The sequence below is a fragment of the Xiphias gladius genome, chromosome 19, assembly GCF_016859285.1.
Source record: "Xiphias gladius isolate SHS-SW01 ecotype Sanya breed wild chromosome 19, ASM1685928v1, whole genome shotgun sequence".
NCBI classification, from domain to species: Eukaryota; Metazoa; Chordata; class Actinopteri; order Istiophoriformes; family Xiphiidae; genus Xiphias; species Xiphias gladius.
Window position 1 is genome coordinate 22,958,542 of NC_053418.1, and position 27,750 is coordinate 22,986,291.

At 41.9% G+C, this 27,750-nt stretch overlaps 1 protein-coding gene across 8 annotated transcripts; it reads left to right on the forward strand.

The window, feature by feature from the left end:
- The first annotated feature begins 580 nt into the window (after positions 1-580).
- On the forward strand, positions 581-27,485 carry si:ch73-138n13.1 (calponin homology domain-containing protein DDB_G0272472). 8 transcript variants are annotated; one of them, XM_040155186.1, is made up of 14 exons: positions 581-896; positions 2,833-2,927; positions 4,399-4,462; positions 4,537-5,935; positions 6,044-6,134; positions 6,956-9,745; positions 10,503-10,628; positions 23,441-23,556; positions 24,805-24,976; positions 25,183-25,351; positions 25,591-25,724; positions 25,985-26,127; positions 26,239-26,321; positions 26,431-27,485. In XM_040155186.1, exons 4-13 carry the CDS (start codon positions 4,605-4,607, stop codon positions 26,312-26,314), a joined length of 5,148 nt encoding a protein of 1,715 aa, XP_040011120.1. In that variant the 5' UTR covers positions 581-896; positions 2,833-2,927; positions 4,399-4,462; positions 4,537-4,604; the 3' UTR covers positions 26,315-26,321; positions 26,431-27,485. The 8 variants fall into 8 exon arrangements, with proteins under 8 accessions (XP_040011120.1, XP_040011118.1, XP_040011119.1 ...); XM_040155184.1 differs by having other exon boundaries at positions 4,565-5,935; XM_040155185.1 differs by having other exon boundaries at positions 4,590-5,935.
- Positions 27,486-27,750: the final 265 nt, after the last annotated feature.

Consider the following 27,750-nt stretch of genomic DNA (forward strand, 5'->3'; position numbering starts at 1 on the left):
TGCCAATGACATTAAAGGATCAGGTTTGGTAACACCATACTCTGTAAGTCATCAAATTAGGACAGTTGCTGTATTATTGATGCAGTATTTTCTTGTTTCCACATGAGGGCAGTCGTGATAAGATTGAGGTCTATAGTGCAATCCATTTATTATAAAGTTATCTCAGCCACTGAACCACTCACTGCCTGGTTAATTAAATGAATAAAAATTGTGAATGTAGAAGAATTACGTGGGTTTCCTTGTTATGGCAATAGCTCTCTTCATTCAGACAGCCATTAGCCAGAGTCTTTTTCTCATTTTCGCCTAGAACACGACCAATTGATTCGATATAGATGGGATGGGATAAATCACTTTATCCCATTTTCAGCCTAGTATCAAGCTAAAGATGTGTCAAGCTCAACACATTCAGCCCGACATCAGCCCGGAAGTCAGGGTGATTTGCCTATAAAATATATGAGCTGCACCAAGGGCTTATGTTGCCTGCTTTCCAAAGAAATGCCCAGTAGGTCAAAACTGACTCCTTCGTCAACGTATGCCCCTTTTCCAAAATAGCAGTTTGACCCCGATATTAGTTTAGTTTAGGTTTGTGCTATAGTTTATGTTGAAAGTACTAACCGGAATAAACGTGTCGTGCTGGCTCACTTGACGGTGGTGTACAGGCTAACCCATCAGGCGGCTTGTTCCGCGCTGTCTAGTCCAGCTTGTCAACAACACTGCAACCTGAGACGGGATAGCCAGCCAGTTGGCTAGCTAAGTAAACCAGCTAAGTTAGCCGCTCTGCTAGCCCTTGTATGAACCAACTGTCACGACTCGTAATTCTTCTGCTAAGTTGGCTAAAAATTTCGCGTGCGAAGTTGTTTCTACATGAGAGGAGGCAAAACGGACTTTCCCATTTGGTAAGTTGTCTCCAGTTCGGATCAAACAGCCACCAAAGGACAGGTTCAGCCAGTGTTTCCATTTTGCGAGTTCAGCCTCTTGAGTTGTTAGCTTACGTTTGCTAGCCAGCAAGCTGTTGATGCGCATATCTTATTTGAAGTCTCCGCAGGTGTTAGACAGCTTGCACTATACGTTTGCTCTGAATGCATCTTTCTCATTCAATACTTCTGCATAGTTTTGGTGCACAAAATGCACTCCCGTTCTGAGCAGGCCAACTCTTGTCTTTCGCTAAACTGGACCGGGTACTGTCCACGATACGAGGTAGTTGTGAGCAGACAGGACAGGATGAAGAAATGACACTTGTTGCCAATTCTACATCGGACCAGACTTAATGTAATGGGAATAGCTATTTTAGAAAATCACCGAATTAATGAAGCGTAGGTAATTAATAAAAGTTGGCCACTGTTGTAACCTTATTTAGATTTAGGTGAATAACTTCAAATGATCTGTATTAACATGCCTTAACTGATTATGTCCACGTAATGTATTTATGTTCCTTTTTGGGGATACGTTTGTACACATTAAATCTAGCCTCCTGGTTAACTGTGGCACATTTAAAGCCAATCTTTCCTTAATCTATCCGATCATGTTCTTATTAATACTGATAACGTTTAAGGATACTCAACAAGGCTTTGCATAGAGTCTTCTTGGATAACAGCAGACAACCTAAGTTGTAGCTTTAGATATTGTGCTGTTACACTGTGGATTGTAACTTAAAGGTTTGTGGTAGGATATGTGAAAAATCACCTGAGGAAAACAACTATACTACTTCTTTCAGTTGTTCATATATCAGTTGTGAAGTTGTCTGTTGTCTATGTTAGGAAGTTTCCTTTGTATAACTGGCTGAACCAGGTTACTGACTTGATATCTTTTGCTAGTGACACTGAGCCTAAACACAGCAAACTGGCTTACCCTATTCCCTACTCTCCTTCTGTAAGTGCCTCCTGCTAAAAAATCAAATCAAATGTGCCTGGCTTTTGCTACACTTACTTCTTAGAGATTCCTACCAAATGTTTTGACTCTTTACCATATATATGTATGCTGCTAGAAGAAATACTTCTTCACTGTTGTTATTTGTGGCTCTCAGTAATGAGTTTTGTGTAGGATACTCGTATGACTAAGGCTAGATAAGGCAGACACTTTCCAAATCCCTGCTGTGCTGCTTGACCCACCATCACAGCGAATGTTTAGCATTCCATCTTGGCGAAGGCGTTTCCTGTCAACATCTAAAGTTCAAGTTTTCAACTTTTCAATCTCTGTTAGCTGAGCACAAGTCCCTGTGTTTTCTCAGCATCATTCTGTTTCCATTTCTTTCCATTTTCCACATTTGTACTGTAGATTTATGGATTAAAATCATGAATCCGCAGCTTAATAGTTGGAATTTATCAGTATAACTCATCAGCTGATATACATAATGAGATGCACAGAAAAAGAGTACTAATGTCAAAGCATGGTTCACACAGAGTAGGACAGCAAAGCGCCGTGTTTACAGTTTTTATAGCTCCAATATTCTCAGATTGAATTTACAGAAGATATGGCACATAGTATGTGAGCGATGGCAGGTAAGCAGTGGTCAAGAGCATAATACACATATAACAACAGCAAAAGATAAACATATAGCAGCATTCAGTTAATGATTTTCATCATGCATTTTTATGTCTGGACATATGCCACCAGCTCCAATGTATGGGTGTGACTATGTTTACTCAAGTCTGTTAGTGTAAACATTATCATCTCTTTGCTTCTGTACGGTGGCGTGAGAACGCCGCAGTGAAGAATCGCCAGGACAGCCCCGTAGTAGCTCTGCAGTGATTTGTCTACTACAGCCTTAAGCAAAGCAGTCTTGATGAGTGAAAAGCTTGTGTGCTTTGTTGACACAAAGTGTGTTCCTCTTAGGCTCCTTCAACTCCTTCCACCTGTTGTGATATGACATCGCTGCTTGGTTTCAACAAAAGCCTGAGCTGTACAGCAGACGGTTGACATCTGGTCAGGTAAAATATGCTGGGATTATTTGCAGCAGTTTCCTCCAGCATGTCATTTTTCCAAAAGAATTGCTGCTGGTCTGCACTGCGAAGTGTCTCAACACAGTAACATGTGGAAAGCATTATCACATGTGAAGAAGGAGCCTGTTAAAGGGCTAACAAGGAAGTATTTGAGTTGTAATGTTTACTATCTTCTTTCTCATTATAGAAACATTTGATCAATCTGATTATCATCATTGTGTGTCAAAAGAACTGAGACAGATGAACTCCGATTATCTCACATTTAGACTGAAGAGTCAGTTTAGGATAAACATATGAACGTTCTTTAGGGGAGGAGCTGAATCTTTAATGGCAATCTGGTGTGACTTTGCAGTGGAATCCCCCATTCACTGTCAAAGCCTGATTTGCCTGTGTTACAACATGAAAAAGAAAACAAGTACATTGTACAGTTGTCCAACCCCTCCCGAGTCTCAGGATCCACCTTAAAGGTACACAGTCCTGATCACTGATGCACCATTAATTCAGCTTAGTAGTGCACATTTTACACACAGTAATTTGATAGATTAAAATCATTTATAACAAATTAAAAATTAATAATTTTTAAGATAAATTGTTTTCCAATGCCCCAAATTGTAAGTCAAGCAGAGGCAATAATTGTACTGACTCTGGGCTTCCGCAATATTTTTTATTATATTCATTAGGCTAAAATATATATCACATTATAAAAATACTGAAAATTTTTTTCTGAAAATGAAGCCGCATAGTCGGTTTGCTATAACACCATATTGTAACACCTCTTCTTGTAGTGCAACTGCCATTAAGACATCTACTAAAAGAGTACGCAAAATATGTAGTTAAACAAATAGCTTATGTAAAAATAAAATTTGAACAGATCAGTGAAAAATGTATTGTAACTTGAGTTCACCAACAGCACTGCTGAAAGTGCTTTGTCTGTTATGATGAGTCAAAATGTCTGCTGAAGAAAATACCTTATTTATATCTAATTATAATTCTTTTCATTAATTAAGAAAGATAACAATTAGAAAAGACTTTTGGGGGACGCTTAATGAATGCTGTGTTGTATCCACAGAATTTTGGTCAAATTAGGGAAAGATAACTCAGCTTCAGTGACCCCAAAAAAAATTTTCAGTTTTCATTTTTAAACACAATAGGCCTTTTTCACAGCAGATATATTAACTCGTCATAATCGGTACAGACCACGATGACAAGCCATGACAGTGAGCCAGCATGTACAATACCAGGACCCTGAAACTGAATTATTATTAATCATTAAATTTATTATTCACACATGTGCTTTTCCTGCTATGTCATATCACAATGTCTTCCATGAAAAAGGCCTATCAGTGTGAATGTGATGAAAAAAGAGTAATTGAATAATTGTATCATCCTAGCTATCAACACGTGTGCTTTAACCTGCTGGAGTGATCAATAACCTTGTGTAAATATCTTTCTCTCTCAGGTGTATAATTTTGCTGCAGGGTAAGGCACTCCCAAGACAAAGTCCACAGTAATGGCTAGATAGAGTGAGTGCTGCGAGGCTAATTATGAGTTGGTTTTGTGGTCTAGTACCACAATAATAAAAATGACCATAAATCAGTTTTGTTTTTTTTTTTTGTTATTCATAGGAGACCTTTTTCTTTTTACTTCAAGCTGCCCTTGAAGAAGATGGCTGCCCAGGTGGAGGTTCAGACTGGGGAGGTAGGGAGGACAGCGGCGGGAGGACGACTTCACCTGAATCCCCTGACTGACTCCAGCAATAAGAGCCTCATTGAGATCCCTTCCATCAACCAGTCCCATATCATCACTCCAGAACCTAACAAACCTGTCCCAGGACCCAAGCCACGGCTCACTCCTAAACCTTTTGCTGTGGATAAAAACCCCACCATTAAGCCCATACTTGCCCCAAAGCCCCAAACCAAGCCCCGCCCAGAGTCCACTCGCCTTGCTGGATACAAACCAGAGCTTCTATGCAGTCCAAAACCACAGCAAGCGGTTGCCACTGTTAAACCCAGGCCAGTGTCAACCAATCCCAACCGTCCTGCTCCTACCTCCTTTAAAACATCTACTATGTTGAACACTGGACAAACAACAAAGCCAGTAGTCCAGCCATTTAAACCAGCCCCTCCTCTTGAACCTGAAGACCCCAGCAAATCCAGTCCTCCTGTGCTAGCGGAGAGGCAGAAGCCTGGTGCATCAAGCTTGGGCTATTCCAAGAGCCTTAGAAAACTCCCAGCTGCAGAGTGGTCTGGAACCACTAAAAATGAAGACGAAAAGGACAACATGACAGCCAACGAAGGTGAGGTCTCCATTACCAGAGCCAAGTCCATGGGTTTTCTAGTTCAGGTAGGGCAGGATGAAGAAGAAAAGGAAAAAGCTAAACCTGAGCCAGCTGTGCCACTGAGACCCAAGCCCAGAGGCTCTAGGCCCAGACCTTTATCAGCCATTTTCCTTGACAGTCCAACCAAGACAGAGGCACCAGTTGCTGCCCCTCGCTGGGCTGGCAGACGACCGCTTTCAGCTGATCTCACATCCAAGTTTGAGTCTATCGGTCTGTCACTGCACCGTAAAAGTCCTAAGGCAAACACTAAGGAGAACACACCAGAGGAAACAGCACTGCCACAGAAAAGAGAGCAAGAGAAAACCCCTAAGAGTACCACACCACAAAATACTGATGTCGTAGCTAAGCCTGCCATCTCAGAACAGAGCAACCAAAAGACAGAAGAAATGACTGTGAAAGAGATTGATGAGGATAAGCGTAGGGTTAGCATCAAGTCACGAATCAGTCTCCTCCTAGATTTGTCCTCCACTCCTGGGACAGGTGCCACAGTCCAAGGGTCAGATCTTAACTCTCCAGTGCAGCTGGTCCCTCAAAACGAACCACCGGTGGGTGTTAAGCAGCTCATCAAGCAGCTGACAGAGGATACAACACCAACTCAGAGTCCCATCATGAAACCGGCACTGAAGCCCCGCCCCTTGCCACTCGACCTAACTAAAAGGTAGGAGCTGTTTATTAATGCTTCCTCGGTTTGCTTTTGTCCCATGTCTCTGTCCAGGAGTTCCATTGTCATGCATGGCTTTTGTCTTGTGTGATGTATGTTCATCAGGTTTTCATCCAAGAGGTCCCCTGACCTTGGCAGTGTTTCCCTCAGTGAGACAACAGACCACCATGAGATCAGCAAAGATCCTCAGATGAGGGTAAGAGAGGGACTAAGCTTTTTAGGAACTGGTTTCTTCTATGGCCCTGTTCATGCCTGGCATTAATGTGCGTCTCGGGTGATCCAATCACAAGTGGGCAGCTATAAGTACATCAGTTCACACTAGGCATTAAAATGCATCGCTACATGCGTCTTAAATCTGAGCAATACAGTGTGAACTAGAGGGAAGTTGATAGGATGAGTTTAACTCTGTATTTGCACTCTGAAATACACCTTTGGCAAAAAAAGTGTTTACATTTGCTGTGAATCCTTGTCTGCATAGAGAGGAAAATTTCCTAAGAGGAAATGGGGCATTGCAGGAAAAAGATTTGTCACTGCCACACATGTACAAAGCTGTGAAACTTATGAGAGCCGGCACATTAATCATCCCCTGTGGCTGCAGGTTATGAAACACGGAGAGGAGATCACTGGGAAAAGGTCAACACAGAGAGGCTTTGATTACCACCTCTGCACCACACCCAATGTTATGAGGCCAACATAGAACAAGGGGATATCGTTTCTACGCTGTCAGTTGTTCCCTCAATCACTTGAACTCCCTTGTGTACTGTATTATATCCGGTTTTGTTGTCAAGTCACATTTGCTCTGATGTCTGGTTTTGTAGTAAAAACTGTTCTAGTTCAGAGTTGGTTTTTAAAGCTATTATTTCTTTCAGATGACTCCATATTTATTGTTACAAAGTGTTTAAATGGTGAAAAAGTTTTAGAGAAAAAGACAATTGTTCAATGACCAAATAGACAACAAGTTACAAGCTTGTTGTTATCACTTAACAATTCCCAATATATATATATTTATTTTCTCAGAATGAAGAGTTAGCTCTCACTCCCAGCGACCACAGGACATTTGTGGATTTAAAAGATTCACAAGAGCAACTCCAAAACACCCCCACGCCTGAAGGGCCTGAGGCAGGACAGACATTTGGTGCAACTTCCAGTGGTCCCAGCAGCGAAGTACAGACAGTGCGAGCGTCCTTGTTTGAAAATGTTGTGGAGAGGCACAGTGTGCTGATGGTGGACGAGGGCAAGCCTGTAAACAAGCCCAAGGATTCACTCAGCAGCCCGTCATTTAAGAGAGGTAACAGTGAGGATGAGGGAACTCTGGTCACTGCCACCTACAAAGAACCTGTATCTCCGTCAAGTCCTCTGCGAGTGTTGCATGCCTTTGACACAGTGCAGGCAATCGAAGAGAAAAGGGCAGTGAGTGAGAACGTCCCATCAGCTCAGTGGGAGGATAAGGCCATGACACTACGCTCCAGGCACTCAGAAGGGAGCAGGCCAGTGGCAGAGAGGACTGGTTCAGCCCAAGCAGAGCCAGCTATGGTAGGGACACCAGAACAGCAGCCACGATATCTGAGAGTCGGAGCTTTGCAGAAGTGGACTACCACAGGCCTCAACCAAGACGCAGGTATGGAGGAAGGGATGTTGAAGGAATCGCAAAGGGAAGGACAAGTGGCCATGGATAAAGACAGACTTAGAGTAGCAGAGCAGGAGGAAGTGGCTGCAGCACCTAAACGTTTGAAAATGCTGCAGCCAGAAGAACAGCAGAGGGCCAGGGCAACCTACTTTGCTTTGACCGGACAAATACAGGAGCCAGTTTCTCCTGTAGATGCAGGAGCAAACATAGGGGACATGGCTGTGCCCTTTGATTTCTCTGTGAGGTCTGCACTGGGGGGCTCTCAAGGGATGATTCTTCCAGTTAGGAGGAATCCATCATTGGACGACGCTTTTGGAAAAACCTCCCAAGATCAAGTTGAGGAGCTGATGATGAGGAGAGACATGTCATACAAGGAGATTAGATCAGCATCGGATGGACAGACAACAGAGGAAATGATGGAGGTTGAAAAGAAAAAAGAATTAACAAAGGAGACAGAAAAACACAAAGCAAAAATGAAAGACTTTGAAAGAGAAAAACAGAGACAGCTTGAAATACAGAAACAAGCACATTTAGAATTTGCACGAATGAAGGAGAGAGAATTGCAAAGAGAATTTGAAAGGCAAAGACAGAAAGCCTTTGAGAAGGAGAAACAAGAGTTTGAGAAGAAACAGCGTGCACTGGAAAGGCAGAAACAGATAGAACTCGAAAAACAGAAACTGCAAGAATTGGAGAGAGAGAAACAAAGAGAAATGGAAAGAGAAAGGCAACGGCAACTTGAGAAAGAAAAACGACGAGAATTGGAGAGACAGAGAGAGAATGAAATGGAGAAACTGCGAGAGCAGGAAAGGGAGAGACAGTGTGAACAGGAGAGGCAAAGACAAAGGGAGGAAGAGAGGCAGAGAGAGCTGAACAAGGAGAGACAGCTGCTGGAAATCCAAAAGGAGAAACGGAAAATGGAGGAGTTGGAGAGAATTAAAGAGTTGGAGAGACAGCAGCTCTTACAGTTTCAAAAACAGAAACAGGAAGAAAAGGAGAGGCAGCAGGTAATTGAACTCGAGAAACAGCGACTTAGAGAGAAGATGGAGAGAGAGGAGGCAGAGAAAATAAAACTGATGGCACTAGAACAGGAAATGTTAAGACTGAAAGAGCTTGATAAAGAAAGGGAAAGACAAAAGGAGATGGAGAAGGAGCGTCGTAAAGAGATGGAGAGGGAAAAGCAGAGAGAGCTGGAGAGACAGAGACAACTAGATATTGAGAGGCAGGAATTAGAAAACCAGAGGCTGAGACAACGAGAACTGGAGAAGGAAAGGCAGAGGAAGGAGGAGTTAGAGAGACTTAAAGAGATGGAGAGAAGACTGCTCTTGGAGTTTGAAAAGCAAAAGCAAGCAGAGAGGGACAGACAACTAATTTTGGAGCTTGAGAAACGCAGACTTAGGGAGAAGATGGAAAGGGAGGAGGCAGAGAAAATGAGACAGATAGCCAAACAGCAGGAAGCAGAGAGGCAGCGACTAAAAGAGAAGCTGAAGAAAGAGGAGCAGGAGAGGGCGAGGTTAGAGTCATCACCTCTCAGGCCTAAAGTGGTGGATCTGGACTCTGTACTCCGAAATGACCCGTTTTCCAAAGCTCCTTCTCAGCGCAGTGACCCTGCAACACGATGGAAGGAGCCATCTCCCAGAACCGAAGAGTCTTACAAACCTGCCATCCTTGACATCGACACTTTCACATCCCAAATCCAGCTCTCCCCCAGTAAAGACTTCTTTCCTGTTTCTAGCATTCAGGGAGTAGATGCCGGGTTTGGGTCTAGGTTACAGCCTACACCTGAGAGAGATGTTAGCTGGAAGGTGCCACCACAGACTTTAGTAGGCTTCTCAAGCCCAGTATGGACAACGTCTCCTCAGGACCCATGGGAGCTGCAGCCTGTTGAGATGTCTGTGGACAAACCTGTGGCTGAATCCAGAAAACATTCCAACAAACTCAACCCAGAGCAACTCCTCCTCAGGCAGGAGGAACAACTCCTGGCTCCACAGAGGCACTGGTCTGCCCTGCTGGATGAGCCGCTTCACTTGGTCCCTTTTCCCGGCACAGACACCAAAACTAGTAGCTCTCCTGGTGGAGTTTACAGCAGCCCTCCTGCAGAGCAGGTCTGGTACCCCAGAGAGCCACAGCCTCAAGACATCAGGGCTGAAGTCTGGAGCCACAGGAGATCAGAGGGATCCCAGGTGAGTCAGAGTGATCCATGAAATACTAATACTACTTTAAAGAGTTATGGTGTGCTGAAATCAGTTTGTTTGTTTTTTTAATAGAAATCAGCCACCAAGTTGACAATTTAAAGGGGAGGGGAATCAAAAGGGTAGATTATGACACAGTACAATCAACATACAGACATACAGTTACAGGTTACTTTACGATACACAATATATCACAAACAATTTATTATAGATATCTCTTAAGTAATGCCTAGAGATATCTGTAATAAAAAGCTATGCACTGTATATGCCATAGCATGTTTGATACAAATAGGTTGTAAGTAATCATAATATTTTTGTAAAAGAAAAGTCCATTAATCTATGCTTATTCATTGTTAGTTAAGCCGTACCGGTGTTCCTTTGAGGACTGTGCTATATGTGTGTGTGTCTGTAGAGCTAGTAGAAGAGTGACCATGTGCACGCATACTGTACCTCTTCCAGTTGCTCCAGATTATTTTGCTATAATTATGTGTAATATATATTCCACCAGTTAAAAATTAGGCATCCAACTTACTGTTACACTATGTATCAAGATTGTTGAGAAAATAAACCCATCGGCAACAAACTAGTACCTGAAAAAAAAGTAAAAAAAACTTTAATGTAGTTCTGAGTGGGGTCAATCAAAATGATCCTTTGTTATATAAATATCTCTCTCAGATTCACACTACACTATAGCATGATATTAGGTGAAGCAGATGAGGAGTTTACTTTGATCCCTTTGTGTTGTTAGGAGTTGAACAGGATGCGGTCTCGCAGTGTGTCACGGAGATCAGCTCCTTCAAGCAGTGCCGTGGAGGGAAGCCTTTCCAGGATGAGGAGTCGCAGTGCCCACAGAGAGCGGGACCACCACAGCTGGGTGAGTTAGGCTGCAGCTCGGCCTCTGCAGTACTAATACTGGGTTCCAGGAAAGCTGTAACCCAGTGAGATTTAAAACTGCTGCTCAAATCGTTCCTTTAGATTGATGACTGGCTGTGATCCCTTAGTCACTTTTTTCATTTGGACTGTTTCCACGGCACTGTGGAGACAGCGAGGGAAGTGTCTGTGGGCACTTGAGTGTGGGAAATTTGATGTGTGTGTTTGAGCGTGTGGATGTATGTGTGTGTCTGTGTGTGTGTCATGCACTGAAGACAGACAGAAGGTAGAAGTGGAATGCAGTTAGTTGACTGATCATTGACAAGTGAATTCTGTTGTGCTAAAGTAGTAAAGAGTCAGTGACTAATGCCGAAGGCATGGCCTCCTAGACTCACCTCCACCCCTCCCATGTCACGTTCTAGGCAAGTGGCAGCCAAACACCTTCTCAGGCCAGTAATTCAGGATTGGATTAGACAAATGGTTAATGAGTGGATGTTCTCACTGCTGATTTATCAGAAGCCTTTCAGCATGGCTCAGGGAAACCTGTGAAGCGAAATGGGCCCGTAATGATCATGCCTCCTGCAGCCAAGCAGGCACGTAATATTTTTGTGACTGTGTTCCTCTGTGTTGCTTGGTTACACCTGTCATTCCTAGCTTGTAAACCTGTAGTTCAGGTCTGCTCTTTATTATATTTTGTAATTGGTAAACTAATATTAGTCTGCATATTTGCAGCTATAGACATCACATACACACACATCATTTCCATTGAAGCACATCAAATCAGTGTTTATCAGCTACACAGGGTTGGGTTGAGCTGGCTCGTTCTCATTGAGACTGAAATTGTTGGCCAAGGTTGAAGGCCTACACTGTGAATCCAGAAGTACAGTATATTATGTCTCATAATTGCACAGTGCCGTGATACAGAGCTCAGATTAAGTCACCATGAGTTTAAAGTCACTACTACCATCTAGTGGTTGTGTTTCAGTTTGTCCGTGTCACTCTTCCTAGTGTCATTGCAGGTACTGTCTCATTGCTGCTGACAGTGCTTGTGTTATTTGGTTTAAAAAGTAGCAGAGTAACAGTCACCTACAGGCTGACATTGAAACTGCTGTGCTGATTTAAAAGCTGGCAATTGTGGAATTACTTGTAATAGTTTAATCAAAAACGTTGCACATGGTAGAAGATCCACTGGATTAGAGAGTTTTTCGCATTGTGGCAAAATAGTACTAAAGAAGCAATAAAATAATGTAATGGGAAATTAAACATTGTAACATCAAATTTACAAAATGAACAGTTTGCATTACACTGTATGACCATTTATTCTCATTGGTTTGAAAATTGCGTTTGGCCCTGTAAATAGCACATTTTACCTACTTCTAAATTACATGTATGCGATCACGTCTTGGACTGCAGGAACAATGTGAGTACAGTTATTTCCGATACAGACATTTGTAATTCAAATACATCCCTCATGTCACTGCTGAATTTGACCACGACATGGATTTTTTTTAACCTAACTCTATAAATTGCAGTGTAAAAAAATGTTTTTTCTCATTTAAGATCAAAGAAGGTATTGGGTTAGATGCAACTAACCATAATTTCCATAACCCATTAATATGCATATTATTTTGTCATAATTTCTTGAAGTTCAGATTCCATCTTCAAGATGCTTGTTTTGTACCATTAACGGTCTGGTAGCCAAAGATATTCAGTTCATTGACACATAAGACAAAGGCATCAAATTCTCAGAAGGGAAAAGCTGAAACAGATTAATGATATTTTTTTTGAGAAAACAATGAATTAAACAAATAATCAAATATCAAAATAGTTGCTGATTAATGTTCTGTTGATTTACTAATAGATACATTTTTTCAGCTCAACAGTGGTACGTCTATTAGAAGTAGGTACTCAAAATGTGATATTTTGGACCAGGTGACAAAATATCCCCTAGGTTCATGTGATAATATTAGATTGTTGTGAGTGTATTAAGAAAGCGTGAACAACACTACCACAAATAAAAAAAACAGTGACATGGCTATTTTAGATGTCGATATTGTAAATAAGCACCCATGAGCAAAATCCTGGGGGTTTGTCTTATAAATCTGGTTGAGAATTTGGCTTCTGTAATCACAGATATTATTTTCAATATCAAAATACGGCAGTGCTGGAAGGTATCAGATATGATTAATTTCCCACCATTGTATTTACTGGTGGGTGCGTCCTTAGACTCACTCAGATGACGTAATAGTTGTGTGGTGACATCATTGGTTTAAGTCGGAGGGTCTGAGGCTACTGAGTGGGGCAGAGCAGAGATGGGCACTGGGCTGAGAGCTGTGTTGTACATGTTGTCATGCTGCCTGACTCCACACTGCCTCTTGGTAAGTGACAGCACAACTCTCTTATTACAGATGTTTCTCGGTATGATGTATACATCCTCTTACATTATACTGAATGTAGGTAGTTATCATGTACAGTATACTGTATGTACTTAGGCTGCATCCTATTTCATCTCATATGCGTGGATGCTGGTCGGGTTTGTGGCTGGGGCTTCACATAACCGGATGAGGTCTAAAGAAGAAGGGAAGTGTTGAGCAGCCATGAGTCACTTCCAGTAGATGATGTTTTATTAGGAGGGGTATTAAGAAAATAAGGGAGTAGTAATATGTTTCCTCTTGCTTTGTCTTTTCTTCTTTCTGTTAAAGTCTAATTATAAACCTTTTATTAAAATAGAGGGAATATTACCACCCAAGGAAATTTAACTCTTTTGGCAGCTCTCATCTAGGACAAATTATTGTGTAAATAAATGTGTACATGTTTGTAGGAAATAAAATTTGGATGATTTAAAAAATATTTATTTTGAGTAGGGCTGCAACTAATTAACCAATTAATTACATAATTAAAGTGGCAATCCCGAAGAGTTTCATTTAAATAAATGTCTGGTAAGTCACTATCTATGAGCAATGAGGTAACACAATGGTGATTGACTCTATGGTCCACTGATGAAAGTACTGCAATATTTATATATTTGCAGTTTTACGAACTGGGTGTCTGTGGCGACATTATTTGAAAAAAAAAAAAAAAAAAAATCTGTATTAAGTTACTGCTAATGCAAACTGAACATTTCTACTGCTGCAGCTTCACATTACAAGCATTTAACTGGCGAAACACAAATTGACTTTTATTATGAAGTTGTCAAAGGGAAATGCAATGTGTTTGACAGTGAGCTTAGCACATACTGCTATTGTTCATCAAAAATGCGTCTACAAAACAACATTTCAAACAGTAGATGGTGGGATGAGCCGTTTTCAACCCATGAAATGCCAAATTTTATAAGTTTGGTTAGAAAGGTCAATATCAACACCAGCATGGATGTGTTTCACCATAGTGCAGTCATATCATTTAGTTTACACCTCAAAATACGTGTAAGTGTGCAGTACCTCTTTAAATAATCTGACAGTTTGTTTTGGGAAAAGTCGATTCCTATAAAATGTTATTATTTCAAATGGGCCACGGTGATCTTTTTAATTGCTTGTCTTCTCCTGGCAGCAGTTCAAAACTCAAAAGTATTAAATTTAAAATGATATAAAATAGAGAAATGCAGCAAATCATCACATTTGAGAAGCCAGAACCAGCAAATATGTAGCTGAACAAAGGACTTAAATGATTCTAAAATGACTAAATTGATTATAAAAATTTTTTTATGGATTGTCTAATCGATTAATCGACTAATTGCTTCAGCAGTAATTTTAAGGTCTTTGATCACTTGATAATTAAGTAGAGGAGATGGAAAATTGATAAAATAATATTAGATTTTTAGCTACCGCATGTTACAGGAAAACAGTAATATTCCTATAACGGATTTAGCACCCAAACCAGCAGATGTTAAATATTCATCAAATGAGTAATATAGTTTCCTCTTTTTTGAGGCAAAGTTAGCTTGTCTTTAAAGGTCAGATTACTCAGGAAGATGAAGCCATTTTCAGGCTGAGGTGTATGTGAAAGAGGTCTGTTACTGTGCTGTCAGAAACTGATAACCTCACCGCAGACTTGCCTTAAACACAGCATTTCACAGAAGAGTTAATCAAATTACCTGTAGGGGGCATATGTGTAAAGGGATCCAGCTTTTATGAGCCCCTCTGTCCCAGTTTTCTCTGAGGTTAACTCTCTGAGGTGTGTCTTGAGCCGCCCACTGTGGCTTTATTTAGGGTGCCAGTTCAGTGGCACCGTATAACAGAGACCTGATTAAGTTGGTATTATGTATTGCTGTTTGCATGAGTCTGACTCAGAGCGAAATTTAAACCAACATTCACTTGACTGTTGTGATTCTTGCTTTTGGCTACATTTGCTGACAAACTGGTTAATGAGCAACATTACAATCTCATTTCATTGGTAGAGTCAGACCTGTCTTTTCAATCTTTCTCTCATGCATGTCCAATCAATCTATTTAAAGTTTTCTCTTCAACATGATCACTCACTTCTGCTCATTCCTATCTGATTATATCATACTTATCATCCTCACTTTCACTCCAGCTTTCTCCTTCTGTTTTGAATGAAAAGGCTACTTAACAGCAACAGCATCTCTCTTCCTTCCTTCCACAATTGTTTACACTGCTTCTCTGTTCTGGCCGTGACACTTCTCTGTCTTGCCCTGCAACTGAGTAAGGCTGGAACGACAGAGTACTGCAGAACATATATCACCCTTCCCTCTCCCTCCTGCTCTGAATCAGGGACCTCCCATTCTCTCTCTCACTCTCACTGACTCCGTTGCCTCTCTCCACCCAATTTCTCCTTGACTGTGAGTCCTATAGCGCTGAGTGCAGAGAGCAGCACTGCTGACGCATTTTCTCCTACCTGCCTGTACCTGCAGAAAAAGGCGAGGAGAGAAACATTATCTCTCTGTTCCTTTTTTTCTCCTGTGGATTGGACTTCTCCACCACAGTACTCCCTCCTGTTTCTTCTGTTTGGCACTGCGTTGGTTGCCCCTTGGCTTTCCTTGTGGAATACTAATGACTACAGCAGCTTTCGTCTTGCCAACAGCTGTCCTGCACCATTTCTCCTCACAGCTTTTTGCCAGATGGTAGCACAGTACCACGCACCATGGGGACGTAGCCTTGTTGGATGGATGGATTTCTCAACTTTTAACCTGGGCCTTATTTTGGAAGAAAGACCTCAACATCATATCTGGAAGAGCTGTCAGGCAGGCAGTGATTGAGGCTGGGATCAGGACAGAGAAGCTCACACCTGGAGGCAGAGGTGTCACTCAGTGTTGTTAAAAATCCAATTCTCATACTCAGTATCATTAGCACAGTCTGCCCATATGATGGTAATAGATAACTGAATGCTGTTCCAAACATAAATGGTATGTTGAGGATGTGATTCTGTTATTATTGCTCATAGTTGTTTGTAATTTGTGTACTTCGAGCCAAAGAAACATGGCTGAGAAAACCTGCTCGTAGTGAGGGTAGCAGTTTTTTAGGCTCTCATAGAGTAGTGCCCTGCATAACTAGTAGTGAGTGCTGGCCTTACATAACCTTTGCATGCCCTCTTGGGTGTTGTGCCAGACATATTATACCTAGCATGTAGTGTGTGCTTTGAAATTGACACTAGAAAGCTTCACAATTAACTTAAGACCGACAGCCTGTAGCCTTAAGTTAATGAGTTGAAACAGAGGTCTGATGGCTCCAGTTAGACTGCGCTGTCCTGTAACAGCCAGAGACTGACTGGCGTCTGTGCTGCAGTGCTGTAAGGAGCAGACACCACCAACATCATCACATCAAAATAGCTGAGCTATGTTGTTGTTCTCTCTGTCGCCTTCCTCACTGCTGCAGTATTGACCCCGCAACACACATCCGTGCATACCTAGGACATTGACCCTGGACTGCCACCTCTCCAGCATAACTAAATTCTAATGATTTGTAGCCGCTGTGATAACAAGAGTCACAGCTCAGTTCAGAGACTCTGTTCTAACACACCAGGTCTTGCCAGTAGTGGGATGTGATGGAGTATCTGGGGGACAAGCTGTCAGTGGCTCAGTCTCAGGTGTCTGGATGGGTGGGAAATGTCCGTCGCTCCCTTCATGGGGCACTCAGCTTTTTATCCAGCCCGGTGGAGAGGGGAGGCACGGGAGAGGACGGGACTGGGGACTTCAAAAGAACCAACTCCCTGCGCTCCCTGGCCTCCCGCAGCAGGGAGTCCATCCGCAGGTTCTCACTGCGGAGCCAGCAACGTCTGTCCTTACGCAGGCGCACCGCACCCAGCACCCCCACTGCTGTAAGATAACACACACATTTAAAGTACAACACACAGCAGGGAAACATTGGTTCCAGCTTCCACTGCAGATCCCAGTTACAAACAATAATCATAGGTATTGGCCAAGCACCAATGTTCTTCATTACATAGACTGACCAGTAGTCAGTCTTTACTGTAACCAGCAGTAGCACCTTAACAGCAGTTGGAGTTAAATAAAGCACAAGTGGAATTCAAGTCATATTGCAGCAATGTCCATGCAGTTTTTTAATGTCACTGCGTTAACAGCTGCACCTTCATCAACTATTTGGTCTCTTGCCGAACACGTCAAGAACTTATCCAGTTACTTCGCTATGCACAGCCCCCGCTGCTTCTCGTATATCTTTGTCTATGCTATTATCACTTCTCCATCTTATATTGTCCTTGGTACAGTGTAAACCTTTCTTTGTTTGTCTCTCTTTGTTTAGCAAAGCTGTTGTCATACTGGTTCTTCAGGTCATTAAGTCGTCTACCATTTGTGTTTTTAAGTAATAAAAGAAGGCACTAGGACTGGTTGAAAGAGGAAAGTCTGATTCCTATTAGGAATTTCTATTTAATATTAGTATTGCCCAAAGACTAAACTCTTGATGAGAGGAACATTGTGATTACTTGGCTTCCTATCGCTTGCCTCCACCCTGACATCTAACCTTTTTCTGTGCTCTGTGTAAAGGACAGATATAGAAATCCATGTAAGGATATGGATACAATGCAGTGAAGTTGTTCCTATCTTTAGGTTACGCCTGTTTGCTGAAGTGCTGTGCAACACCTCATGAGTCACAACTAAAGATAAGAGGTGTTTTCTTGACGTCTGTGTGGCTGTCAGTTGTGTTGACATTTCTTAGTTAGTCTTAGACATCACCAACTGTGATTGTGGTGTTTGGGAGCGGCTTGTTTCCCCACTGGGCCGTTGTAAGTGAATGAGTGAAAGTAAGAGGTCAATAATGGTTGAATGAGATGGGCAATGGACAGCCGCCAGGCAGCCAGTAAATGGGGGGGGGGCTATCCATTTCTTTCTGAGCCCAAAATTGTTAAAACAGGTTTGAAAGTCCAGAGATGGAGACTTGCTGGCTGCACCGTGTCTGCCACATTTACAGATGATGGTTTAGTTTTCTATTCTGTCATAACTCTCTTTCCTCTGGCACTGATGTGCGGGAACACAATCATGTATCTGGTAAGGGGTTGCTTTAAAAAGCTTTGGCTGACATTATAGCAGAAAATGGAAATCTTGAGGTGTGTATGACAGCTGAAATTGATTCAGCCGATAGAGCTGTAATGCTAACAGACAATATCCAGTCCACCAGAGAACTTTCAATTCTTAATATTGTGAATGCTTTTTCAATTGGGAATTTATCGTTGCCTTACTGAATCTCACTGTGGATAGTTGAATTGGCATTCCATGATATTTTCCCAAATGACTGCACTAGAACATAAAGCTGGATATTGACATCTGCTAGCCAGTAGTCATTCATAATCTCAGATGACTTTCCAAGATGACAGGTTTCTAAATCTCTACCATTTAAGTATTCTGTCATGGCATTTGTGTCATATCAGATGTTGTGTAAATATAAACTGCCAACTGTTCACGTCAACCAGACTTCGAAATCACCTGTCTACTGTCATGAGTGGTGGATACATTACAATACAAGGATTAAACATATGCGAAGCGCCAGTTTCGGATATATTATAACTAAATTAAAATTTCAGATATATTATAACTAAAATGTCGGGGTAACTGTATATGCGATTATAACTATGTATAGACATGTAACTGCAGTGTATAGCTGCATAGCTTCTTTGGGTTCAGCTATTAGTTTTGTGCTGTAAGTGTGTACTGAACAACAGCGCTTCCAACACATTGGAGAAAGTCTGTACAGTTAAGTGACAAACATTTGATCTCATACAGTCGTTATATAGGCAAAAACCAGCAAAACAAACCCCAGACTGAAAATAATGAGAATAATCCTTTAAGTCAGGTCCAGCTCTCTATGGGCTAAATTCCTAAGCCAAGTCAGGTTTTTACATTCTTCCCCTCTGTTCTTACCAGATGCTTTGTACAGAATCGTGCACTTATCTGTATATACCACTTATGTAATGAAAGAATAACACAGTACTGTTGAGTTTGCCCTTCGGAGTTTGTCTTAATATAAGCCCTCTTACATGCGGCTAGAATGTCCATTTGTCGACATGAGATTAGTGCTCACGAGAGCAGTTTTTTTGAATATCTGTAGCATATTGATATTGATTACTGCTGTGTGCACAGAGAACATATTTTCCCAATCCACCCTAGCCAGATTGATTAGACCAGATGAGTAGAGAATGAAGAGTGGTGACGTACTGCAGGCCTAATATTGTGATTGAAGGTGTTTTTTTTATAGCTGTTAGCTGTTTCACAGCATTCAAGGTGGTCACATCCCATTTATAATAACCTGGATAAGCTCATGTCTTGATCATGATCCATCTCACTTATCGCAGTCTTAGCTGCAATGCTAAAGTAATGGAGATTTTTATGGTTTGCAAGCTCTGGTCGGAGATAAAACACTTATCCATTTTGACCTGAAAGACTGCCGCACTGTTAGGGATCCTGAGATGCACACATATTCCTCTACAGTGCCATAAACTGGGTTGTAAGCTTGTGTCCTGGATACTGTATTCATGTAAACACACTTATTATATCTACAGTAGCTGCTCGCTCTCTGTTCTCCGCTCTGAGGTAAGCATCGTTTGGGTGCTTTACAGCCGAGCCATTCCCTTTTCAAGGAACAGCAATGCAATCACTCACTTTCCATTTAACTGGTAAGGTAGGAGCAATCCGTAACCACTGGTTCTCTGTCCAATGTGAGTGTGTCGTGGATTATTTGTGGCGATCAGTGTATTATCAAGTATAGAAGATTGTCAGTTTAACCCTATTTAGTGATCAGCCCCTTCTCTCCTTCAACCTTCCATTCATCCGCTCTTTGTTATGTTGTTTCCTCTGACACACCCTTCCTGTCTGGGGGAAGCTGACTATTGCTAATGTTATTAAGGAACAGCCTTCCTTCTGACAGCTATAAATCATCGCTACTCGACCTGGTTTTTCAGAAGGCATCTGTCATCAACCATATTCTCCATATTTGTGGTTGATAGCAGAGCGTACACCCCGCGAGTGTCCATTCAACCGAGCAATTAAACAATCTTAGTGCTTAAAAGCTTTTTGTTTTTATTGTTTGGCCAATAAACCTGTCTAACAGTTAGACAGGGCTGCACCAAAAAAGAAAGCAGAAAGTTGAAGTTGTGCACCAAGGCTTTTAAAAGCTCTTGTTTTACTGAATAAATAGCCTGAGGTTATGAATGAGCCTCTAAAAGGCTCATTCTGCTTCGAGCAGCCTGCCATCAGTCTTTTCTTTGAGCTGCTGTATAGTGGCGCCTCTCTTCAACATGTTCCAGCAAAGGCAATGTTCCTCCTCTATGTTGATCAGGTGAGGGTGTGTTCTGGGAGTGTTGAGGTTGCATAACACACATAGGAAAGGAATATTTATCACTGGAATTTTATTAGGGCAGGTTTAAGATTTTTTTTGGCATTTTGGCAACAGTCATAGCAGCGTACAGAGACAAGTAGAAGAAAGAAGGATGACAAAATACCAAGGCCTCCACCCAGAGCTGAACCAAGGATGGCGCAACTAAATGGTACGCTCACAGTGATGCCCCATACATCTCCTTTATATCACCTATAAAGACACTTATGGTCTTAGTATGCTCCAAGCAAACTAGGTTATACTATGGGTCGTCTGAATGTGTTAAAGGCAAAAGTCTTTATAACTGTTCTGAATGGCCTCACTAGAAGCAAGGCCAAAAAAACCTGCTGTAATGAAGAGGAGCTGAGGAGCGCCCTACTAGCCACATAGTTACTTCACATGCCAAATAACTGCAACATCTACGGTTCCATTTCAGCCTGTGACCTGTCATGCCCCTATCTCTCTCCCCTTGTATCCTCTCTGCCTCTTGGACTGTACTGTCTAAGCAAAAATGTCCCATTAAAATAATATGAAAAAAATAATGATAAAATAAAGATGTGTGAAACATACACAGCGTACACCTTTGGACAGTATCAAGACGGAAGTAGCTGTGTGACGAAAAAAAAAAGGCCTGAGAGAGAAGTTAAAACCTGCCCTTTTTCATACCTCCACACACCTGGCCGGTTGTGGTGTAAAATGGGCATGGTTGTTGGACTGCCTAAGAAAATTACAAAAACCAAACAATACGCCAAGCTAATCCACTTGGCTAAGTGGGCAGCGGGAAGGAAGTTGTCAGGGTGGCACGTATCCATATATTATTGATTATTGTGTCTAGTTCCTCTCTTTAAGGACCAGCTTTTTACCCCACCTTTGAATGTGGCCATTTGGGACCGTTATGAACACTTTTGCCTTCCTACGCAGTCAGACAACATGTCATACAAACTAGTTCTTTTCAGGCAAACCTTGCCCTTAGACAATCTAATACGCATTTTATTTGAAACACACTGTAAATTAGGCACTTAGAAATGTGTCTATAGTTCATTACATCTCTTTGTAGCCTATTCTTAGAGGGAGGCCTTCTGATCAGGTTGAATTAGCTGCCCTGTTTAACGGACCCCAAGACCAGTAGACAAGTTGAGTATGTGGTTCCTTTTCCCACATGTTTAACCTACAGTCTGATTTGAACGAGGGGTTTTGTTCATTGTTGTCAGTGGAAGCAGGACTCAGAAGTGTGTGTATTTCAAGCTAAGTGGTGTGACCCTGTGATGTCAACTCGAAAAGTGAGTGCTGTAAATACTTGAGAAAAGAATGAACTTGAGTAGAGGAGCTTTCTTAGATGGCATGATCAGGGCTGAATGCCATTCTCACTGTTCTCTGTTTTCTTTTTTCCTGTCAGGAAAGGCTTAGCTGATGAATGACCACCCTCCGCTGCTGTTCTTTTTTCTCATTCTCTTTAGCTATTTTTTGCTTCCTTAATCGAAATTTTTCACAGTCACACTCCACCTCAAGTGTTGTTTCTATCTCATTGTCTCTCTCGTAGTCTTTTTGCGGTACTCTTGTATCTCTGCCCTCACATGCACAAAGAAAACAAGGATAGCATTCATGAAGCTTTAAGGATGAGAGCTGTGATCTTCAGTCACTGTCATATAAACATTGCAAGTGAACTGCTCGCGTAGTCTAGAAACCTGGGCAATTACAGCGCCAGGTGTATCACATTTCTCTGTCCACCCCTCAGGCCACATCTGAGGACTGAGGGATTTTCCATTGTTTTTTCGTTTATTTTCTATATAGGCCAGGGTTATCAGTTCATGCGCAGGCGTGCCTCTGTGAGCTCTGTGTGGTTTTGAGACAGTATGTCCTCTGTACCGGCCTCATTAAAAGAGGCACGGTTCAGTAGACAGCAAACACACACTCCATCACCCAGGCACCCATCTCCATCTTTGTCCCTGCTCTGGTCCTGTGTCCAATAACTCATCCCTTCACCTTTCATTATGCATCTTACCACTCCTGGCTGCTGAAGCTCAACACGATGCAACTCGATTAAAAACACTGCTGTTAATAGTGATGACATAGATTAACCAACTACTGCACTTTATTATTCATAATAATGTGTTATTGATCAGTAAAAACAGAATTTTGACCAGGTGAGACATTCCAGCTTGGCATAGCAATTAAAAAATAAAGGGACTATTCGCGGATATTTAACAAACTTAAAGTGGCAACGTTGAAGCTTTTCATTTAAATAAATGTCTGTTAATTCACTGTCTATCACTGAATGAGGTAACACAATGGTGATTGAACCTATGGCCCGCTGATGAAAGTAATGCAATATTTATATATTTGCATTGTGGTGAACTGGTTGTCTTTGGCGACATTCCTGGAAAAAATGCTGTATTAATTTACTGCTAATGCAAACCGAACATTTTCTACTACTGCAGCTTCACATAACAGGCGTTTAACTGGCGAGACTTGAGTTGACATTTATTATGAAGTAGTCACAGGAAATGCACTGTGTTTGTGGGTGAGCTTAGCACTTACCGCTATCGTTCATAAAAAATGTGTCTACAAAACAAAACTATGGTTATTTTGGGCATTTTTGGACAGCAGATCAATTTTTAAAAATCCAGGGTGTAATGGAAGAAGGAGGAGCAGCCACAGTGAGCTGTTAGATGAAGGGCTGCAGGCGACAGGTTGCAAACCTAAAACTTCTCAGCCAAATGACAATCTCATTGCCGACTCGTGTTGCGTGCAGCATAAAATCAGATCACAGCTGCTATACTTCTCCATTAGAAGGACAATAGTTTCTTTTGCTGCCCCCCGAATTCTGTGACCTGTAATATTAAACCACATTTGCAGTTACCACCACTTACTACAGGTGTTGCCAAATTCACCAGTACTGAAATCTTCCAGATTGCCACTTTACCTAGGGGTCAGATTGTTAGCTGTCACCTACAGATTTTGAGTGTCAATTTAGAGCTGCCTTTCCTCCACATTCATTGATAATCTCCCCGTCTCTCCTCTCCCTCCCTTCTGCCTCCAGGTGCAGCAAAAGCAAAGTATCAGTGGTGAAGAGGAGGGGAATGACTCAGAGACTCCGGTCCATGAGACTGACAGTCAGTATGGGACCTGGGAGACAGGACTACGCACTACTGACAGGTAAACACATACTCTGTTTCGTCTATCCAGAGCTGTGATGGGATTTATATGCGCTCAGTGTGTTTACAGGCATATAATACAGGTCAATGTCCCCAAACTATCAGAGTTGTCCACTGTGTTGGAAAAAGGCATGCACACACAACTACCTAACCAGCCTCACCAGTAGCACCAGTGTTAAAGCAGCACAAGAAAGATGGTTTTTACCCAGCACAGTACAGATTATTGTCTCTACATACAGTAGCTGAAGGCATGCAGCTTCAGAGGAACTGGAGCACACAAAGATTTAAACATGGGACAGATTCATACTCATCAGAAAAGATTGCATTGGCTAAAATCCATTTAGATTCCACTGAAATCGGTCTGCTTAATAAGGCAGAATGAATAAAATGTTTAATGTTCAAAGCCATTAGCAACAACCTCTACTATTAGGTCTTATATGCAATTTTGATTTTTTTTTTTTTTAAATTTACGATCACTAAATGCCCAAAAACACAACAGATTTACCAAATATAGCATACCATTTTTAAAAATTAAAAGTGTGTGTGTGTGTGCGTGTGTAAGTGTGATATTTAAGTTTAAAGGAAACCAAGAGGGTGGATGCGCTTCTGCCTTCATTGTAAAACTGTTTATTAGTGAAAAACCTAGTTTGAAAGTAAATGTCAGAGCAGCATAAATCATTAGGGATCAGGTTTGAGATTCTGACAATCTCCCTTTATTGTGGATGCTCTGATAAAGAACTTTGTGCACAGGAATTGTTGAGATTATAACACCAATGTTATTTTATCTTTTTAAAACAATTCCCCTGAAAAGGCTAAATCCAAACCTGAATCTTCCTAACAAGCATTGTTTGTAGCCACAAACTGATGATGCTGGTAGCTCTACACTGCAGAAAACCATTGCTGTAGCAGGATTAATTGATACATCTTTTTGTTTTTACTCTTTTCGGGGGATTGTTGCTTATGATAAAAAGTTCAAATAACTCCAGCACCACCCTGTAACACAGGATAGTGCTGGAGTGTGACAGATTGCTCTTCTTTGTCATTTGTTACATCGCATTACATTGAAATCTATTACTGACCTCCTGTGGCCAGAAAATAATATCACAACATTAAAATCTTTTCTTCCAGTGTTTCACAGAAACAAAAAGAAAGATATGACTCAAACTCTATTTGATTGTAACTGTAGCAACCACACAGTTGATTTCAGAAGTGTCTCCCAACTTTTTTTTCTTTTTTGAATCTATTTCAGCCTTACTCCTGCCACTCCAAGCTCAGAAAGCAACCTCAGCCCTTCACCAACTGAGAGGAAGCCCACTCCCCTACACACGCCCGGTGATGGTGCCTCACAGTTTGAAATCGACATTCTGGACGGCCTCCTTCCCCCATCGTCTTCTGACAGCCAGCCACTCTCTTTCCCTGATGTAAGTCACCTGAGTTAATCACAGCTCAATTTTTTGGATCTCACCACATGTGCCTTTACTGGTCTGTAATGTCTGACGGTGTTGTTTTGTTTTTATCTGTGAGATGTTTGTGTTCATGTCAGCAATTAGGTCTTTTCGTGTCCTTGATTATATTTTTACGTTTACATTGAGGCTCATGTATTTTCTTTCTGTGTCTCGATGTCCAGGCTCCCACCACTCTGTTAGACACCAGCGCTCTCCGCTCCAGAGCCCAGCTGGGCAAGAAACGAGCCCCGCGGACACGGCCCACCAGAGCTGCCCGTCAGAGTGCTGCGCTGGCAGAGGCAGAGGGAGAGGGAGGAACCACTGAGGACTGGCTTTACAGAGACTCCACAGGTTAGCACTTCAGCCACAACTATTTTCGTCTTTACACCAAACAGAACTGGCTAAAATCTCAATAAGATGCTATTCCATCAGATAAGCTCCCTCTTCGGTGATCACTAAACAGATGGTTAAAATGATGCACTCAGAAATGTAATTTTTTTGAGTGACTAACTGCAACCCAACTCGTATCCCTTTTTACCTGACAACTACATGCTGACATGTACACACAATTTGTGTTTTCCCCATGACAGAGGCAAAGGTGGAGAATAAAGGCGATGACTCGGACTCTGAGGAGCAGGCCAGAGGAGCTGATGCCCCCCCTGCTGTTGCCTCTCAGCCACAGAGGATCGCCCTGTTCCCTGGGATGGACCCTTCAGCTTTAAAGGTGAGCCTTTCCCTGTGCTTTTGAGTTGAAAAAAGCTGGGTAGAAGAATTGATCCACTGAGAGCATTCTCCAAATGAAATGTGTACTAACCAATGGAGACTGACTCTGTTTATCACTTCTTAATGTACAGCTGTTGTGATATTGAAGAATACCTTTTTGTTTTGCACACTCCTGACATGTATTTGCTACTGGCACTGATGTTTTGGGGGGTTTTTCAACTCACCTGAAAATTGTGAAATATGTCCCATTCCTGTTCTCAGGCCCAGCTGAAGAAGAGGGGTGACTCTGACAATCAAACTGATGGACCCACTCCCTCTCCCTCCCAGCTTTCTCGCTCTCCTAAGTCCCCCTTCCTTCCACGGGCAGCGCGTGTACTGCCCCCGCCTGGTGGGAAGGAAAATGGGTGAGAGACACCATTTGCAGAAAAGATACGTTCTCAGGAGACAGTGATTTCTTATCAGCTCTTCGCATTAACTTTCCACTTAATAATACCGTATTCTTCATATCTTTGTAGCGAGGAGGGCTCACCGCAGTGGTTGAAAGAGCTGAAGTCCAAGAAGCGCTTGAGTCAATATGAAAATGAGTGCTAATAATGAGGTGAGGTAGTTTTTCTAGTGTTCTGTGTGTGTCTTTTCAAAAAAACATCGAAAAAGCTCATAATTATTTCCTCCTTTGACACCTGTCGTCATCTCATTCTCTCCTCAAGGTTGCCTTAACAGATGAATCTATATGAAACACAAGCCTTAACGTTTGACCCAGAGAGCAGGAGAGGTGAATCGACAGCTGCTGCTTTTTTTCCTTTTTCTTTTTTTTTTCATTCCTTTTTTTTTTCTTTCCCCGTCTGGGTCGATAAATGTGCATGGTGCCTTTTTTATGGAGACTCTCTGTCTTATGGAAAAAGAAAAAACAAGCAAGGAGAAAAAAAAAAAAAAAACATCAGGCTGCTCTGCTTTATTCATTTCATGTTTGAACCTGTGGAAGCTCTCCTGAACCTGGAGGGACATGAACACTTTAATAGGGACCAGGCCAAAGGCGGGGGGGGCAGTTCTTATGGGACCACGACGCCTCTTTATCCTGGATGTGCTTCATCACATGCTGGAGGACAATCCAACCAATCCTCTGCGAGATGTTTGTATTTAGTTTCCCTACTTCACTGATATGTACAAGTTGGCTTTGTCTGCGTCGGCCGTGTATGTGTTATCTGTGGAGGCTGTTGGTGGGAGTCACACAAGCATTGCCATAGGACAACATTTCAGACGCTAATGAATTTTGAACATACAGAACAAGTCATCTCTGACTTGATTGTCATTGGGAGTGTATATCTATATATATTAGTAAGTGTAATCAGGAGATGTTATATTTGTAATATCATGGTTTAACAATGACAGAGAACTAGTTTTGAGAACAACATTAAGATGCATCACTACAGTAGAGGCTCCACAGCCTTTTACTTTGATACAACCCATAACCTAACAGTGTCACAGTTGCTGCATACTGTACAGTATATCTTTTGTCTAAACATCTTTTTGTCTTTGTGGAAGATTGATGGGGGACTTTTGGCCAAGTAATTTTTTCATCGGTCAATCATGCACACTCCTTTACAGCACAAATACAATTTTTGGTCTTTTATGAAAACTCTAATCAGCCTGTCTTCCCTCCTTTAATAGAATGAATGATTGTAGCTGTCAGCATCCATTATAAGCCATACATTGACCTTGTAGCCCGCGCACACTCGATCATGTTTTGACAATGTTTTTCCAGTGAAAGTGCAATTTTCCCTCTTATTTTGTCCCCATTAATGTGCATGCACAATCTTTACTGAAAAATCCGGCTCTGCTCAAACTGACTGGCTCAGAGTCAGGGTGGTGGCTTACACTACTCCAGTGGAGGGATGGGATTCACTACATTGTTTAAATGACTCGATCCGCTATATAACTCCAAACAAATTTGACAATTTGCACCTGCCTAATAGCTTAACTGTAACCCTCCCCCTCATGTTTGCCACCCACTCACTCGCTCTGCGCTT

Bases quoted from the DNA above. Each gene is read 5' to 3' on its own strand.
- si:ch73-138n13.1 (XM_040155182.1), top strand. From the start codon at position 792: ATGAACCAACTGTCACGACTCGTAATTCTTCTGCTAAGTTGGCTAAAA. The intron at 9,746-10,502 runs GTGAGTCAGAGT...TTGTGTTGTTAG, and splicing joins GGAGATCAGAGGGATCCCAG to GAGTTGAACAGGATGCGGTC. The intron at 25,725-25,984 runs GTGAGCCTTTCC...TCCTGTTCTCAG, and splicing joins TGGACCCTTCAGCTTTAAAG to GCCCAGCTGAAGAAGAGGGG.